This window comes from Xenopus tropicalis, chromosome 2, assembly GCF_000004195.4.
Source record: "Xenopus tropicalis strain Nigerian chromosome 2, UCB_Xtro_10.0, whole genome shotgun sequence".
NCBI classification, from domain to species: Eukaryota; Metazoa; Chordata; class Amphibia; order Anura; family Pipidae; genus Xenopus; species Xenopus tropicalis.
In genome coordinates, this window is record NC_030678.2 from 83876861 (window position 1) to 83896114 (window position 19254).

A 19254-nucleotide genomic window follows, 5' to 3' on the forward strand; every position below is an offset into this window, starting at 1 on the left:
ACATTGGTAGCCAGCAGTGCCCCCCCCTTGTACATTGGTAGCCAGCAGGGCCCCCCCTAGTACATTGGTAGCCAGCAGTGCCCCCCCTAGTTCATTGGTAGCCAGCAATGCCCCCCCTAGTTCATTGGTAGCCAGCAGTGCCCCCCCTTGTACATTGGTAGCCAGCAGTGCCCCCCCTTGTACATTGGTAGCCAGAAATGCCCCCCTAGTTCATTGGTAGCCAGCAGTGCCCCCCCCTTGTACATTGGTAGCCAGCAATGCCCCCCTAGTTCATTAGTAGCCATCAGTGCCCCCTTGTACATTGGTAGCCAGCAGTGCCCCCCCCTAGTACATTGGTAGCTAGCAGTGCCCCCCTAGTACATTGGTAGCCAGCAGGGCCCCCCTAGTACATTGGTAGCCAGCAGTGCCCCCCTAGTACATTGGTAGCCAGCAGGGCCCCCCCTTGTACATTGGTAGCCAGTAGGGCCCCCCTAGTACATTGGTAGCCAGCAGTGCCCACCTAGTACATTGGTAGCCAGCAGTGCCCCCCCTTGTACATTGGTAGCCAGCAGTGCCCCCCTAGTACATTGGTAGCCAGTAGGGCCCCCCTAGTACATTGGTAGCCAGTAGGGCCCCCCTAGTACATTGGTAGCCAGCAGGGCCCCCCCTTGTACATTGGTAGCCAGTAGGGCCCCCCTAGTACATTGGTAGCCAGCAGGGCCCCCCCTTGTACATTGGTAGCCAGCACAGCACAGCATAGCCCAGCCCAGCCCAGCCCCCCTTGGCTTGTTCGGCTCCTCTGGCGGCGGCGGCTTCAGCAGCAAGGTACCTCGTTGATGACTCCTCTGCACTTCTGAGTGCCGAAAGACGCCAGCCCTTTTATAAGGTTGCGCCCCGTGCGTACTGACGTGCATGTACGCACGGGGCGCGACCAATAGGATCGCCCGCTGACCACCAATGACAGGGCCCGGAATTGATTTAAGGGGGCCCGAGCTACTAAGAAAACTGTAGCAGAGCTGGGCCCCCTTTAAAAGTTAAAAACGTCTGGGCCCGGGACGACTCTACCCCCTGTGCCCCCCTGATGGCGGCCCTGTTCACCAATGCATATGAAGCGTTAAACATGCAAAATCTTGCATTAGTCTGTGTGAAAATTTAAACCTACTTTGGGCAGGCGGCACTTAAAGAAAATTGCGGTCCGTGAGCTTTTAGCAACACAACATGGAGTTTGCAGTCGAATTTTTTCAAGCATGTGATCGTCCTAGAGTGATGCATCCTCCAGTTTTCAGGGAAATGGTAATTTTCATAACAGTAGTTTTTAGGAAGTAATGGTTACATGCGTAATATCGTGTGCTAAATATCGCATGCGGCAAAATATATTGTGCATGGCGGGAAGTAACGCAAGAAAATCGCTCATCGTGAGTTAAATAACGGCAAGAACATTGCTTCTTAATTATGACAAGTGTCCTTTAAGTGAATCGAGTGTTAAGTCGCGAAAAATAAGAAGTGATAACGCATGCTATAAAAAGCACTCGTTTTATCCACCTTTAGTGAATCAGCCCCATAGTAAATGGCCAGTTTTTTCCATGTCCAGACACCATTTTTTAAGTGTTAAGTAATCCTGCCTATAGATGGCAAGAGTGCAAAGACTTTCTAGCAAAGCACAATAGAAAATGCCATAGACCATGAACCACCTGGTGGCAGTATATGTTTTTTCCCCCCTGTGTTAACTGGAAGAGACATAACGCAACAACATTGTAAGGGAACTTGGCTGCATCTGTATATAGGGCAAAACTAGATGGGCTTTTGTCATCTTTATATTGTATATGAATACACCCTTTACCTGCACCTCTGTGTTTCACATCCACCATCTTAAACGGTTTTATGTTGAACATGATCTGCTCTTCCACTGGTGGACTCGGGGTCAGTAACTGTATGTATATGCTAGTGCAGGTGTGGCTTTTACTATCATGTCTCAGTATCCATGGTGAATTTCTATTTTCCTAACAAAATACGTGCCTGTGTATCAGAAGACTACAAAATAATAAGTTAGGAAGTTTGCACAAACAAATATGCGTTTTATTCATTTCTTCCAGGTATTCCTGTTTCCCCCATACTCCAAACACATACATAATTGGCTCCTGGTAAAACTGACCATTGTGTGTTTGAATTACATAGAGACCTGAGATTGTAAATTCTGCTGGGGCATGGGCTGATGTGATTATGTTAGACATTATATTATTTCATATGAATGTATGGTGAAACAGTCCATCATTTTTGACATGGTGGAAACTTCCTTGCGCAGCAGGGAATGCACAGCTGCAATGTAAGTTCCCGATGCCGAGGCAAAGCAATAATAGAAGAACGCAGCCTCTGTTACCACACTTTTAAATGCACACCCTCACTTTTGCCAGTGAAAGAGTTAAAATGGATTTTCTGATTCAGCAAGCTATTGTGAACCTTCTTCCACTGTGGAGACACGAAGCTGTGAGTATCTATGACAAGGATAAAATCCAGATGTGTCCCTCAATCCCTCCCCCACTCTTAACTCAGCCCTTCACAAATACTGTTTCATTTCCTTTTTTGGCTAAAATCACAGAGCTCCCAATCCATTTCAAGGGCACCCTGCAGTCTGTTTGTAATAAGCCCTTCAGTGTTACACAGAGCTTTCCTTAACTCCTATTCTGCTGCTTTGCTGGCCTCTCTTACAGCCAGAGAATCCGACCCCATAAATAATGGAGATTTTGCACTCTTTGGTCAAATGCCAGAATAAATTCTGCCTTAGTTTTGGGCCAAAAAATGCATGTTCACATAAAGGAAATGTGTAAATCAGCTCGCACTCAGATACATTTAACACTGTAGGAGTAAACTCATGACCTATTTCTGTAGGTGACCTTTTAACTTGATTGGCAAAACTTAAAGGGGTTGTAAAAAACACAACATTTGTATAGTTAAATCATATTTAATTGTAAGCAACCTCATATTATACTTTACAAATATCTCTTATTCTATAATAATTTGTAAATGTAATTGCAATTAAAAGCAGCATTTCTCAGTCCTTTGCTATTTTCTGCATTGCTGGTTCTTGTATGTTCTATTATATACCTGTATATAAAAATAGCTTATGTAATCAACAGTAACCAGCAGTGCAGAGAATAGGCAAAAACAAACAAACTGCTTTTAAAAGGGACATGTCACCCAAATTAAAACTTTCATACCTGTTATAAAGGTATGTAAAAATCCCAACTGTTGATCATGGATTGCCTGCCCTGCCTCTATGTCTCTATGAAACAGGACAGGCAGTTACTCTCACTTACCAATCTGTACTACCTGGATGCCACTGCACTCCTCACAGCTCACAGCCTATAATTGTGTATCCCATGCATGAGTAAAGGTGGAAGGTCCCCCATTCTGGTGCGTACAAAAGATTTGCTACATTTGCTACAAGGAGAGACTACATACAATTTGGCTCCTTTCTGTGGTGTTTCTCAACACTGAAAGATAAACCAGCAACCCAGTGGTTCTTTCTGTGAACCACTAGTGCAATAAAATATTAGCGCTAAGTGTTTTTTTACTATGTAAAACTGGCTAACTTTATCACCAAGGTTATATATATTTCTGTAGCTAGAGTGGGTCACCTGGGCTACTCTGTCTCAGTATCAGCAGGAACTGGGGTTTCTCCAGCGAAGGGTCCACCAAATGTTCCACTTGCCTAATACAATGTATAGAGATTCTATTTGCACATACTCTGGAACCACATAATAGTGAGATGTTATTAGCAAGAGTTAAATTACTGTGTACAGAAGGGAATGGACTAGAAAGTCATATGAGCACTGTTTTGTATTTTGTACAGCAGATGACAGTACATATACACTACATGCACACAGACAAACAAGCTCCACTGAAATCATTTTTATTATCCAAGATTTCAAGAACCATTAACAAAATTTCCAATACAAACATTATATAGAAGGAAAAAAAGATAATGTTAACATTTTATTTAAAATGCTCTGATATGCCCGCATCAAAGTCTTTAAACAACATTTCTTCATAATAAATCAGAACAGCGTAGGAGTTAAATAAACATGCATACAGTATTTGTGTGGAGAAGTGTATCCTTAACTGTAGCAGGGGCCTGAAGCTCTTTAGTATGCTGTTAAAGCAGCAATTTAATGCATGAGGAGCTATTATATCATGCCATCCTGGTGATAGATGTCTTACAGCAAGCAAACAAATAAATAAATACAGAAATGCTGTACAACTGAATGTTGTGGAATCTTGGTTGCTGTTGAGCACACAACTCCCGCCATGGTTGTGGGTGTGGATCCCTGTATGATCCCAAGTTTGACCCAGTGATCATATGCTCTGATTCCATGAGATCTGCTCACACAACTGGTTAGCTTTGTGAGGCCCTTCTTAATTCCTGAGAAGCAATGAACTCCCACACTGTCCTGGGAGAGGTGGATATTCCATTTTTCTTTCTGGGTGGACTGCCATGATAATGATGATTGACTACAAAATTATTAGAATGCACAGCACTTGCCACAAATGGTTGGACAAAATTTCCACACACGGAGCAATGGTATGAGCATGACAAGAGTTATAGCTAAACAGAGAGGGCACATAGCTGCTTAATTCTCAAGTACAACAGTTGTTGCCTCCCTCTTGTACATAACAGATGTTTCTGTTTATCATGATTATACACTGAGTTTATGGTGTTTTGGAATGCCTTCCCAAGAGACAAGTCACGTAGACAAGAAGCACATTTCGTTTATTACTGTCTCAATAAAAAGTGACAATCACTTGCATTTTCCATAGCCACAACAAACGGCTTCTTTCCTCTTTAAAAACTTATGATGGCAACCTTTCCACTGGAAATGTTTTATGCGTCAGGTGTGTCATGTCTATGACCCAAATTCTTCCCCCTGCTCTGCCCACAGTCTACCTGACTGAGGATTTTAGGTGTGTTTTTTATGCTTTTCAATAGCAGAGGTTAACTTTGATTTGGGTGCAAAGTACAGGGAGCTGGTGGCTGGGCTCCTAGTGCAAGGACACAGTCAGCAGTGATGTTCTGCTTTTATTTAGATTGTAAAATGCAAATGGTCAAAGAAGGTTTTTTCTTTGTATACAATCTATCGTCAAGTCAATACCTGTCTATGTTAAAGATAGATCTTAGATATAAATTAGAGCATGGAGCCGAAGGCACCACATCAGCTGTCATCAACAAATCCTAGCTCTATGTAAATCAATATTGCTTGACCAAGTCAGAAATGTATAGTTGCCAACCAGTATCTGGGTTGGGCCTGGCCACATATCAAGTGGGCTTACTAGTCCTTCAACAAGGACTACATAAAGTTGTGCCTGTGGTCACCTTTCAATTGGTCTGAGCTGGGCCACCATGGGCGACTGGATAGCCATGTGGATGGCCAAATTGGAAATAAAAACTATTTATTCAACAACCTCATCAAACAAGAGGATCCTTCAGTGTCTGGCCAGCTTTAGATTATATTTTCCCTTTAAGGACAAATTTGGTTAGCTACAGTACAGCTATTGAGCAACTATTTCTAATTATTCTATTTACAGTGTATGTTTTCTTTTTTTTTACATTTCAGTGGAGGTTTGTGAGATTTGTACAAAACATGTGTGAATTGTGTATGTGCATGTATATAATATTATATATATTCAATATGTATCTATATATAGATTTATATAATAGGATAAATATAGATTAATAAGCTAATATCCTTCCAAGTCATATTTTTCACACACATAAACCAAGGGGCAAAATACTGTTACAGTTACTGCAGTGCCTGATAAAATACCCATAATCACAGGCTCAATAGGTTAAGCACTGCTTTGCTGGAACCTGGAGGATCAAACTAAGGGCCCAGTCTTTTTTAATGCAAGTTAAGTGGAAATGAATGCATTCGCTGGGTAAAGTGCAAAGACATTTCACCGCCAGTGATAGCGCCAGCACATTTTATTGTCCCTCATACAGTCAGATTATCAGTGTGCACTGAAGAAAAGCTTTCAATCCTAGGATGGGGGGCAGTATGTGGCCAATGATACTAGGCAAACAACTGGTCAAAGGACTTAAATTATACTTCTCTGTATCATACCCCCCACCCAGGGCTGGTTTGAAGGTGTCTATTAGCAGATTAGATGCATGGACAAAAGGGTATATTAATTACAAAAGATTACCAGTTTGTCAGAGAGGAATTTCACAATTCTCTATTCACTGTTGTAGGATTTTAGATGCATATTTAGCAAAGGTGATAAAATGCTATCCAAGTGAATAGCGAGTTCTCCTCTAGTGTGCAACCTGAAAATGTTTTGATAAAATGAGATTATGTAAAAATAACGCCATAATCCAGTATAATAAATGCAAGGGTCTCTAATTGATAAAGGGAGTCATTTATTTAAGAGGAGAAAATATTTCAGATGAGACCAATTGCAGGGGTGTATACAATCCCCTAGTGGCACTGAAGCATACAAAATAATACATAAAACATTTGTAATGAACACCTGGGCTTAATACTATACTGCCTATATATAAAAGAATATGTCACATTCACAGGTATATATAGAGAAGCTTCCAATCCTTGAGAGAACCTAAACTAAGGCATGTTACTTCTTTGACTCTGCACTTTCTAGAGCAGGGATGTGAAATGTGCAGCCATCTATTTGTTGAGAACTACAGCTCCCAGCATTCTCAGAAATCAGAAGTGAATGAAATTGTTTTCTGAAATCATATATTGAAGGTATATACAACATTGTCATCCATAGATGTGGGTGAAATCTAATAACAAATAGCATGGCATTTTAGCTCAAGATTTGTTTTTTAATTATAGCACTTCAGTTACATAAAGCAATAGGACATATTGTGCCTGGAAACAGTATAACTTAGCATTGCTATGCACCATTCTAGGCTTATTTTCAATGGTGCCAGAGACTTCCCATTCCTAACTCTTAACATTGCTTGCTTTCAAAGTGCAATCAATCAAAATAAAAAAAAACACAAGGAAGGAAATTAAATTACAAAGTATTTTTCAGGTGGTCACTCAGCAGCATAACCACCCGATACTCCAAAAAAAGACAAACTACCACTAGCTCCAGTCAACAGACACACATATTACTGGAGTGCAAAGCCATAAAAACGGATATAAAGATCACCGTGCAAATTCTAAAAGCCTGTTATATAGGAAATACATTTTTTTTTACCATCTTGCAGTTTGTTACACAAGAAGCCTGTAACACATTGCTCCACAAAGGGCTGCAGGCCTCTGGCAGAGAAATGACACACCTTGGCAGCAGGCTCTATTAGATTATAAATCACTGTTACATGCACGGCAAAGAATGTCCTCATTGTCTGGGATAAAACCCTTCCCCACCAGAGAAGTAGAGCAACGGGAACAATTGAAGCAGCTGTGATGCCAGTGTCTCTCTTCGAAGGAGACGTATTTAGCTCCTCCGAAACCTAGGGAAAAATAGCAAAATAGAGTATTCAGTTGTTGTTTCACTAAATAAAAGAAAATGTAATCAATTTATATCTGGATTGCTGAGTACAATTGAGAAAGGAATTAAAGATGGTCTTAAAAATACCATTTCACATAGAAATGCCCCATTTATTGTTGGGTTCCCCTCGACCCAAAAGTTGGTCAACCAAATAGCCACCACAGCTCGATTAGCAATTACTGCTAAATGGAAATCCACAGTAATTCCCACTATCCAAGAAGTAATTTCTAGACTAGAAAATAACAAAACAATTTAAGAAATGACAGCACAAATATCTAACACATTACAACAACATAAAAATATCTGGGATAGCTGGGATTACTTTCTGATTACCGAGGCCAATGATGCTCCAACCATGTGAAGGGTGGACCACTCCAGAAGGCTACCCAATATGTTCAAGTAGGGAACCTTCCCACTTTTACACCTCCAATTGGAAACGGATACCCTCTGGGCAGGCCCGACAATACCGGTGATAAGTTTATATTATGTTCTTTCTTAATATATTATTTGTCCTAGTTCCTTTATTCCTTTTTTCTATAAATGTCTATCACAAATGATAATATTGTACAAACAATGCAAAGAAACATATGCTGGTATTAAAAAAAAAAACAATTTAGAAAGGGGATATTTGTACTAATTTGGAGCGCAATCTGGTGTAGCACAGAGCTGTGTTTTCTTAAAGCTGCTGTACACTTGAAATTGCTTTTGGATTTGTGCATATTACAAAAAATACCGTAACCAACGTTATTGTATTGTATACCACGCTAGAGTAAAGCTATACTATACTCAACCATTAGGCATATGGACTTGGAGTTCCCGAGCAGGCAAGAGCCAATCTCAGGGTCTGGCTCAACAGTCATTTGCCCATCTATACTGCAACCGTAAGATAACAGTACATAGTGACACTCCAACATGGTTTTTAAAGTGGTCGTTGGGAGGACTGAAGTCCAATTAGGATAATAATTCCAAGCTAATATTTAAGCATTGTCCTACCCCTCTATCTTAACGCCACCTTACAATTATAGCCCTTAACAAGATAGCTATTTTCTTAATGAAGTACCTGTTATAGGTTTAGTACACCCTGCACATTTCTTGGCATAGAGGTTCCCAAAGCATTTTATGCAGTATGGCTTTTCATCCTGGGAAGTGAACTGCTGCCCAGCCAGCTGGGTTTTACATCCGGTGCAGACAAAACATTCCTTGTGCCATGGCTCATCTCGATAAGTAACCCCTCCTTTGGTAAGAGACTGCATAGCAAAAGTAAGAAAAGCATTGTGGGTTAAATAGCCAAACACAACAATTCAGATTATCCACCCTAAGAATATTCACAACAACATAAGACTAAAAAAAATATTTTCCCTGCAGCTTCTACATATATAAAGGGGGAGATTTACTAATCCACGAACGCTCCGAGCATATTTTCCGCGACTTATTCGTTGCTTGCGCATATTCGTTTTTCGGACTTTGCGGCAAAATTTGTGCAACAAAATCGTATTGTCGTGCCGAGTACAAAAGTTTCGGATTCATTCAAGCTTTGTTATCGTGACTTTCCTTGGGCCAGGTTGGAGCTGCAGAGTGCCATTGATTCCTATGGGAGGCTTCCAAAATCATGCACAGAAGGATCAAAGTCGGAAAGGTTTTCCTGCATTTTATGATTCAAACTCGTGATTTCATGAATTTGGCCCAAAGTTCCACATTTTCTTAAACGCAACACTAATCTTTTTTATCCAAAATATTGCCCTGTTTTTAGTCTATTAAAAAGCAGGCTATTTTGTCTATAGGGATGCCCTAGAGAACAAAATGCCCAAAATCACCTGTCACCACTTTCCACAGAAAATCATGGGCAAAGCTCTGCCTGTGGTGGTGACAGAAAGCGAAAAAAAAAAAAAAAGTAGTGTTTCCGACTTTTTTACAATAGGTTGCAATTAAGGACATTTAAAGGGGAAACTTTATGAATGCTTGAGCCTTCGGGCTCGATCATTCGTATCCCAAAACCATGTGAGAGTTCCCTTAATGATTGTGGTTCTAATAGGCTGGTGTTAGGTACACACGTAAATATATATGTGTGATATACCATTCCTAATAACACTGAGAGGATAAAAGTCTTTGGACTCTGGGATCAAAGATGAAGTTCAGGTATCACAAATGGTCAAATATATATAATAAGTTAGTACTACATACCTTTTTGCAGTGTGTGCAGCGTGGAGCTAGCTTGCTCTCATAACAAGGAATGCAGTAATGGTTTTGATTCTCTGGGATGAAAGAACGAGATCCAATTGGTTGCTGGCAGCTGTTGCAAATAAAACAGTGTTCATGCCAGGTCTGCCCATTGTATTCTAACTTGCGGGATCCTGCAGAGAAAAGATTTGTCTCCAGTCAGGCTTGTTAGAAAGACATGTTTACATATAAAATATAAGGAAGAAGAAGCATTTTAACAAGTAAGGAGAAAAAAAACAGCACAGGGTATATTTTGGGATCCATTTGTGGTTATAACAGTTGCTTTCCCATAGTCCCCCTTACCCCCAGACAGCCTCTACACATGGTAATGCTTGCTAATAAATAACCTAGGAGAACCTAAGAACCTCTTTTTATTCATCAACATGTGAACTTAACCCACTATTATCTTTACTTGTTGTAATATTTGCACCCTATCTGACTTCAAACTAATTTTATATTCAGGGTAATTTGGGATTTACAGTATCACTATCACTATCTTCTGCATTTACATATAGAAAGTACTCAGGGTTAAGTTTATCTCATATTTATTTTTAACCCAAGACTTCACATGGAAATATTAATATTTATGACTAGAGTCTATATTTTGCCACTAGGTGGAGCACATAGTGCAAATTAAAGGCAGAGAAAACATTCTGCTGAACTCCTCGGAAAATAGCATTGCTGCAGTCACTAGACATCAGTGAAAGCAGCCTTCTCAGATTTTCCCCACTTCTCTCTTGAAAAACTATAATAGCTTAAAAGGGATGATTTTAAGTAAGGACTGAATTTGCCCCAAGAAACTGGCATTTGAGGCAAGTTCTTGGGCATATATATATTTAGGAATATCAAAACCACAGACCCTCTTCTATTGTTATAGGCTGACATGGGTTATGAAATATTGCAATGTGAGAACTCTAATAAATCAAGATTTTTCCCCTAAAAAATGTGGCCACCGTCTTACCACATATCCTGTGCACCCCTACCTCCAGCCCTGGAGCTGACCACCTCTACACATTAAGAGAATGCAAGGCTGCTGCCCATACAAGTCAATTCTCCCCAAGCAAGAAAAAAATTTAGTATTTTAATAAGATGAGACATATATATAGTTTTTTGTTGAATAAAGTTTAAAACAAAGCATTTCACGCCCTCTATCAGTGATTTCCTGAAAGATAAAATCTGTTTTCTAGGAAAAACCCAGCTGAGCAGAGAAGCATTCAAATATTTATCATTCAAGAAAGCCTTTAATCCAGTTTCTTCTGTCCCTGGAAGACTTTGGCGTTTTCCAGGCAAATCCAAAAGCCAAAAAAGAAACATAACACTGGTATATGTACACTTCTGCAGAGAATAGAAAAAAATCAGGATTTGATATCCCTAGCAGACCAACACAGGAACACTTATTAGCAAAACTGAATAAAAAACTTTTCTAGGGTTCCATCTTAAATAGTCAGGCCACTTCAATATTTATAAACTGTGTTGATTTGCTACACTAATGCAATACACTACTATTTTTAGTATACTTATTGACTTATCCATTCGATTTTCCCAAACCTGTGAAAATCCAACTAGGTAAAAAATTGTTCATCTTTGCTCAAGCGTTTTTCATTTGTTGTAATGATGCTAAGTGGGGAATAAGGTAACAATATAGTTCTCCATGGATCTCTATAAAAAGATAAACGTCTGTGCTGCTTCCTAACTAGCAGAGCTTCATTCTACCATCACTCAGGTTCAACTGACGTAGCCCACCTTCCCAATACTGTGGGTGTTATTTGTAAGGCATACACTGTGCATCAGCCAGGGTAGTTGGTGTGCATGTACACCCAAAATGTAAGTATGGCCAGTAACACTGAGAACCATGTTCAGAAAGAGGCAGTGGGTAATGGCACCCAAACCATATTTTACTATGCAAGCAATAGGCACTGCTCAGCACATTACACATTCTCAGCATACTATTCAGGGTTACAGCCTTTACCACATGTTTTAGTAGGTACTGGCAACTTAAGCAAGGTATGCCCAGTACATTATGCAGTTAAATGAATAGATATAGACACATTCAGCTCATCATATAATAACAGCAGTTGTTTATGGCACCCCAACCACCAGCTGGTACTGGTATGCCCAGCACATGATTTAGTGAAGTAGCTGGCAAAACAAGTACATTATTCAGTGGCAGTAAGTTGATAATATCACTTCAAGTATTTGTGCAAGTGCGCTTGCATCTTACTGCTTATAAATAATGTTTACTAAAAAATGAAAAAAAGACAAACAATTTGGGGGAATGTGGTTCATCGCTAATGTCTCAAACAGCAAAATATTGAATATTCTGCACTAATTTAAAATGAAGATCCAGAGAGAAAGCATAATCCCTCATCAGCATACTGTACTGAGCAGTGCATACACTGACAAAAAAAATCAAATTGAAAGACTAGGAAAATAAAAACCATTAGGATGCCAATTTGTTAGATAGTGAGCAAAATCAATAACCTAAAATGAACCAAGCATGCGAGTGTGGCAGACCATTTTTCTCTTGCATGTGCAGTATATTTATTTTTGCAAGAGGCGTTTTTTTCTCAGGGCAAATGGTTACCAATTTTGCTTACTTGGGGTGCCTAACAAATTCGCACCCTCAGAGGTTTTAACTCTCCTTGGCTGGCCTTTAATATTGATAAATGTCTATAATTAAAATATTTTTTACATTAATGCCTTATACCCAAGGTAAAATAATATTTTATAAAAAAGCAATAATGTTTATACTCAAGAAACCTGTGACACAATTCACTGTAGAATATGCAATTATAAAAATAAATTGTTTCCTCATAAAACAAGAGAAGAAAAGAAGACCATAAAAATGTATGAGGTTAGCATGTAGGAACACTGTCTCATGAGGCCTCAACTTGAAAAGCAGCACAATATCCAGCAGTGGTATGCAGCAACCTTTACAACAGCTGAAGTGAAGAACCAGCAGACATGAAATAATGTGCTGTTAGTAGAGTGGAAATGTAATTCTTACACAAACATGCATTCCAGTGGCGTCCATCTTCATTCTGAAGCAGGCTCAAGCTTGCTAAGTTGAGCAGCTTTTGAGGAAATGTGTTCTTTGCAATGTATTGGCGGAATATAAGCTTTTCCTCTACAATGAAAGGGGAACTCCAGCTTCCGAACCAAAATTTGTTAAAGAGCCCAACACAACACAGAAACCCCTAATATACTTATCACTGTAATCTGTTCCATCAAAAAGTATGAATAAATATCATTTTATATTCTGAAATCCAGCTGCAAAACAGTTCTTCTCTTTCTACGTCATTTAATATCCTGGCAGGGAAGACAACAACTTCTCCACGACTTACAGACAGCATGCAGGAACTACATAGTCCACAATGCACTGCACTGTGATGTTCTTTTCCCTTTTGACAGCTCGTGTGCAGGGAATTGTGGGATTTGGAGGATGCAGGCTGAAGGCAGGCTGTGGACAGTTGCCTACTGTTACATTTTTTTGAGTCTCAAAGTAGTCAGCCAGATCAGCAGGACAACAGAGGGCTAGGCTTTGGTAGCTGTTCCAAACCATATAGTTACATTAAGACACACAAAAAACAACAAAAAAGAAGTGTGAATATAGTTTGATATAGAGGAAGCTTTATACAATTTGTTGTTCTTTTTGAGTATTGGCGTATATCACTGGTACTTTCCAAGTGCTCTGATGCTCTGATGTGTTAATCTCTCTAATAGCTTATTTCATGCCAGGCTGTTTGAGCGTCACCCACTGTGTGTTGCCAGTACACACACAGCATTGCACATTCCAATAGGAAGTCCAGGAATGTAGATTCTACATTAAAGTGTGCAGGGTTAAAGTAGAAGACATGCAGATAAAAAATGATGGCGATAGGTGTTGTCACAAAATGCAGTGAAAGCCTCCAAAAAGATAAAATATCTCTGTGCAGTTCCAAAAGATTTGCCTTTTCTTGAGTGAGGGTGCTTATGGAATATACCACTATCCAAAGAACAGCATTTTCACTAATGTTTGTGCCTAGTAACAGCAATGTGCAATGTAAGTATTTTCTGTTCAATTTTTCAAAAATAGCAATGTAAGTGGAAGTAAAAAAAAATATGTTCTCTCCTAAATCATTTCCCTATTTCACACATTTCATGTTCCATGATAAAAAGGAACAAAACGACTGCCCCAAATTCTTACAAATCTGATTTGAATAACAAATTAACTGACCAGCTAGAATGAAATCCAGTAAGAATCACAGTTTTCAACACAAAAAAATACTCCTTAGCCCAGGGGGCTCAAACTCAATTTACCTGGGGGCCGCAGGAGGCAAAGTCAGGATGAGGCTGGGCCGCATAAGGGATTTCACAAAAAATTGGCTTTCAAGGGATAATGCAAGGCGTTGTGTGCACAATTAGCTCCTTAGCAGCTAATTGTGCACACAGAACATCTTCCCATAATAACTGTTATGATGGCATAACGTCATTTCCGCAATCAGCAGCTCCCGCCCGCCGTGCCTTGCATTATCCCTTGAATTGCAATAAAAATCGCGATCCATTCATTGCTTTTGAGAAGGCGTTGGTGCGGGCCACAAAATATTGTACCGAGGGCCGCAAATGGCCCGCGGGCCGCGAGTTTGAGACCCCTGCTTTAGCCTTTTTATGGGTGATATGCCCTTCGTGTAGTGATCCAATTCCAACTCTAATGTAACTTTGTAAGAAAACTGGTACTTTACAAGGCTGACAGCCATACCAAATCCAGACAGGCTTCTGAATTTTATGCTGAGCTCTCAGGCTCTTTGGCTCTGAAACTGGTTTCGACAATAAATCTAACTTTGACACTCATTTGGACTTTTAGACAATTTAGAGGTGCTTTTTTTTCCCACAAAGTGTATCTTGTGAAGTGCTTCATAGTTTAACAAGAATATGGTCTCTACAATAACCTGGGAGATAGTGAGTAATTCAGATTGACAAGTAATTTAACTGTGCATCACGGAAGACTGTGTTTGGCTGCCAACTCTTAGGCAATCACTTAAGATTAGGATACATAATACACCTGGATAAAGTTCAAAATCCAAACAAATTAATGGATTACATTATCTAAATTACAATAAAAGCTTAAAAAATGGGAGTTTTCCTCCATTCATTGGAATTGCCTCATGTAAAACAAATTACATGCAGTAATCTTGGGTAATCACTCAAAAATACCTCTTTTTGCATTTGCAAGTTACAACATTTTTATTGGTCTCCATGTATGTGCCACATTCAAAGGTCAGCTACTACTGTGGTTGTAAAGGGCAAAGCAAACCAGGATGGTGGTATTTCAAAAGTTTTCAGCAGTTACTGCTAAGGAAGTCAGTCACAAGCAAAGTATGGAATAAGGATTTTGTCATAAATAACTGGAAAATGAAACATTTATCGCTCAGACTGTACCTGGCATGACGGTTTTCTCACAACTAATGCACTTGGAGGAGAATTCATTGCAGTAACAGTCATTACATAAGAGTTCCTCATCCTGGCATGTGAAAGGCTCATCTGCCAGAGAATGGTCACAACGAAAGCATCGAAAGCAGTGCTCATGGTAATGGCGGTCTTCGTAATACAACTCCTATAATTTGCAAATACAATCACATCAGAGAGACTGTGGGCACAAAGTAACTTCTCTGCATCAGGGTTACAATAAGTAACTCACAGTAACTAAATTCAACATGAATAATGTAGCCACTGTCCAAAATGACAGCAAGTACAAATAAAACAAGATTGTGAATCAACATGCCATACCTATTTAAAATAAATAGTGTTATTCTGGAAGTACCAACATTTAAATTTATGATAAAATTGTGAAGTGTTTTTGGTTTTCCTTCAGTATTTGCCTGCTCTGAGATGGTGTAAACCAGTACAACCTATGCCAAAACTAGAATTTACCTATACATGCTACTGGTGGGAAATTCTATTTCAGGAGAGAATAAAAATTATTTTGTTTTTGTGTGGAGAAAACAGAACTGCCAATACTTATTGTACAGCGCTGCGGAATATGTTGGCGCTTTATAAATAAATGTTAATGTAATGTAATGTAATGACAATAAATGTTTGGGTCACATGAAAGAACAAGCATTACATTTAGAGAAGATTCAATAAAGATATCAGCAATGTCGGACTGGGCAGACCTGATCCCTGTTGCCGCTTCCCCTGGGCGCCGATGTCCTCCCCTGACATATTTCACTTATGCATGCTCAGGGGAGAACGTCGGGTGGGTGGCGGGGGCCCCTGCAGGGGGTTAGGAGGGTGCAGCTGTTGGGGGCACCTTGGGGGGTGCGGGGCCCCTGAGGTGCCAGCCCCGGTGGGCCCTGCACCCCCCAATCTGACCCAGATGATACGAACAATCATTAAAAGGGAAACTATACCCCTGACCATAATATATCACATAAGACAACCTGTATGTATAACACGTTTCATAAAGAAAAGCCTTTTCATGAAAAATATCATTTTTTATTGTACAGTGTCTTACAGAGCCATTTTAGGTACTGAAGTCTGTCCTCTTGTTCGTATGAGGCACTGGGCTCTCACAAAAACCAAGAGAATAAATGGCAGAGCTGTGTCCTTTACTCCCACACTTCTTCCTGTTACTGTTATATTATTTCCTGTCAGGTGATCAGTAAAAGACACACAGTTACTGTACATCCATTGAGCATTACCTACCCGACAGTCGTGGCCAATAAGTTCTTTACATTCATCACAAGTGTTTGCAAAAAGGGAATCATAGCAAGGAATACAGTAAGGACCCTCTTCCATCTGGATATACTTGCGTCCGTACAAGGACTCCTTACAGCTATCACAATCAAATGGTTCACTCATGTCTTCTCCAGGGAGAGCCTGTAAAGAAATAAACACTGGATCACTATTTGAAAAGAATCTTGGGCTGGAATTCCAAGAATTTAGCAATCATTTGTGATGCATTTTTAACAACAGAGTGCAAAGAGAACAGCACATTTCTTAGCAGCAATAAAAATGAAAGGGGGCTTTAAAAGAAGCCCACAAGGAAGCCAGCCCTGGTGCTATAAATGACACACTTTGTATTCCAGGGTAAACAAGTGAAAGGATTGGCTGCATAATCTGCTTAATGTGGAAAACAAACTATTCTGATTTGTGGAATTTGGTCTTAGTACTTACTCTGCAGACTGCCAGTAATATAAATCTTATATACAAAGTATTCTTGACTTAATTATTATTGTACTGAGCCCTGTTAATCTAAAAAAAAAAAAAATTAAAACAAAAACAAATAATTACTACTGTCAGAGAAGTCTCCAGGGCCTTCCTGTACTAGGCCCCCAGGATTCTGTCACTATGAGTAGTCCATGCAGCGGTGAAGATCATCAAAGTGCTCAGTAATGCAACATTCATTTGTTGCTAATCTGCAACTTCCACAACAGCTGAAGTTTTTTAGAGTCAAAAGCTAAATATCTCTGAACCCACGGTCCAGACACACACCAGATTTATTATTTTTATGAGATGTAACACTGTGTGCTGTCTGCTGTTTGTAAAAATGGTAATGATTCATTACAGCAAGGAAAACGAACTGTTGGAATAGTTAACCCTGCATGTGATTAGTACGGGTGTTAGTGCTCAGTGCTGTTTAGGGGGTGCCACCTCTTCTGCCCAGGAACTCAGGGGGAAAGAAGAAGTGTGACGTCATGGGGGTGGACCATCATGGAATGGGGCTATGATGCGGTGACTGGTGATTGGCCAATAATTCAGAATCCTGCCCAGTTTTTTCAAATTGGGAGAACCGGGCAGGTAGTTTTGACCTGGACAACTTTACCGAAAACAGGGCTGTCCGGGTCAAAACCAGACAGCATTGGCAACCCTAGTGCTGCTGCACTAAGTGTACTAAATGTACTGAAATGCTCAAAGTAGTTGAACACATTCTTGATTCCCCACTTTGACATTTGATAAATCTTTCCCTACTCAATTTATCGCCTATTTGAAAAACTGATATCCAGAAAGCTCCAAATTATGGGCATCTGCCATAGGGTCAATTTTAAGCCACTAATTCTAACTTTTTATCTATGATAAATATCTGTGAAGACACACAGAGCCACTCAGTAGCAGCTACTTGCCACTGCTACTAAACACCAGAAAATACCACTGCTACTACACACCAGAAAATATCCTGCCATAGACAATATTGAGAATTGGCTCTGGTAAAACACATGTAGAGACAGTTATCAGTAAATGATCCACATTGTCTGTCTGACAAATAGCTGCTACTAGTAGCTCTGTGTGTCTTTACCCTTAAACAGTACCTTAAACTAAGCTGCATAAACCCACATTGGTGGCAAACAATCCTTTTGGTTTATTTAAATTAGTTTTAGCAGACTTAGGGCTCTGGCACACGAGGGAGTTTAATCTCTTTACGAAAATGTAAACCGCCGGTGGGATGGCATACGCTGCGGCGCGATTTGCGGCAACTTCTGTGATTTCGCCGCCACGTATGCCATCCCCACCGGCTGTAGCAACTTGAATGGCACAGATCCGTGGAATGAAAGGCAAATGTTGATGGCACCGGACCTCAGCCCTCAAGTACCTGGAGGTTGCAACATGGCGAGGGAGATTCCCCCCCCCCCCCACAAATTTTAACTATAAAGGTTTAACCAGGCATCTAAGGGGTCGCTCCTCTAAAGCTGGCATCCTAGGCAACGGCCCTCAAGTGCTGGAAGGTGGCTTTTAGATACACCAGAAAACACAATTCGTCACAATTTTCTGACACAAATGTAAATCAAGTGCCTAGTATAATATTAATCATTGGCTGTATGATAATAGTGATTACAAAAACCCTTATGTCCCCTTTAAATCAGTTTTGTTCTGGCATTTATAGCAGATTTACCTTTTAGGACAGATACTGAACCGCAGAACAATGATGTTGTGTTTAATATAATTCCTGCTTATAAACACAGCCTATGCACCTGTCTCAAAGAACCTTTGTTTTACCTCCTGAAAAAGAACAGAGAGGCAGCATTTAATAACACAGGTCTGATTCACTGGAGCCCTATCAGTACTGACTGAGTAATTCACACAAGGGTTGGGAAAGCAATCTGTCTCCCACAGAATGATATCTACTACGCAAACAGTTGTGCAAACACCAAAACCTCTTATCGCATTCAGTTCCAACTACAAAACCTCCTCTCTTTAATCAGCAGAAAATATCTTTCAGCAATATGAAAACCCAATGGAATAATATATTGTCAACATGTTTTCTTCTGTTTTTATTAGAAAGCCTATTGAGTTCTTTTTCCTTTTAATACAAAAAGGGTTATTCAGAAACAGGCAAAGTTTACCTGGAACCCTGAATAACCAATTAAATATTTGCTTTTCATCATTCTGCCTAAGAACACATGAAAAAAAACAACCCAACCCCACTGCCCATCTCTGGGTTTTCAGTACACCTCTACGACAGAGTGGTTGAGGGAAGGGAAAGGGAATATGGTTCATGTTTGGCTTTTATTCTCCTTTAAGGTCAAGTTCGATTCATCATACAGATTTGTATAAGATAATACACAAGAA

At 40.0% G+C, this 19254-nt stretch overlaps 1 protein-coding gene across 2 annotated transcripts in view; it reads right to left on the reverse strand.

The window, feature by feature from the left end:
- Positions 1 to 3873: 3873 nt before the first annotated feature.
- fhl3 (four and a half LIM domains 3) overlaps positions 3874 to 19254 on the reverse strand; it is a 54174-nt gene continuing 38793 nt past the window's right edge. Inside the window, exons 2-7 of one of the 2 annotated variants that reach the window (XM_012956824.3) lie at positions 18578 to 18684; positions 16393 to 16566; positions 15127 to 15301; positions 9673 to 9842; positions 8552 to 8738; positions 3874 to 7453 (exon numbers count right to left, since the gene is read on the reverse strand). In XM_012956824.3, coding sequence (XP_012812278.1) covers positions 7302 to 7453; positions 8552 to 8738; positions 9673 to 9842; positions 15127 to 15301; positions 16393 to 16548 — 840 coding nt within the window. In that variant the 5' untranslated portion in view covers positions 16549 to 16566; positions 18578 to 18684 and the 3' untranslated portion in view covers positions 3874 to 7301. 2 annotated transcript variants of the gene reach the window in all.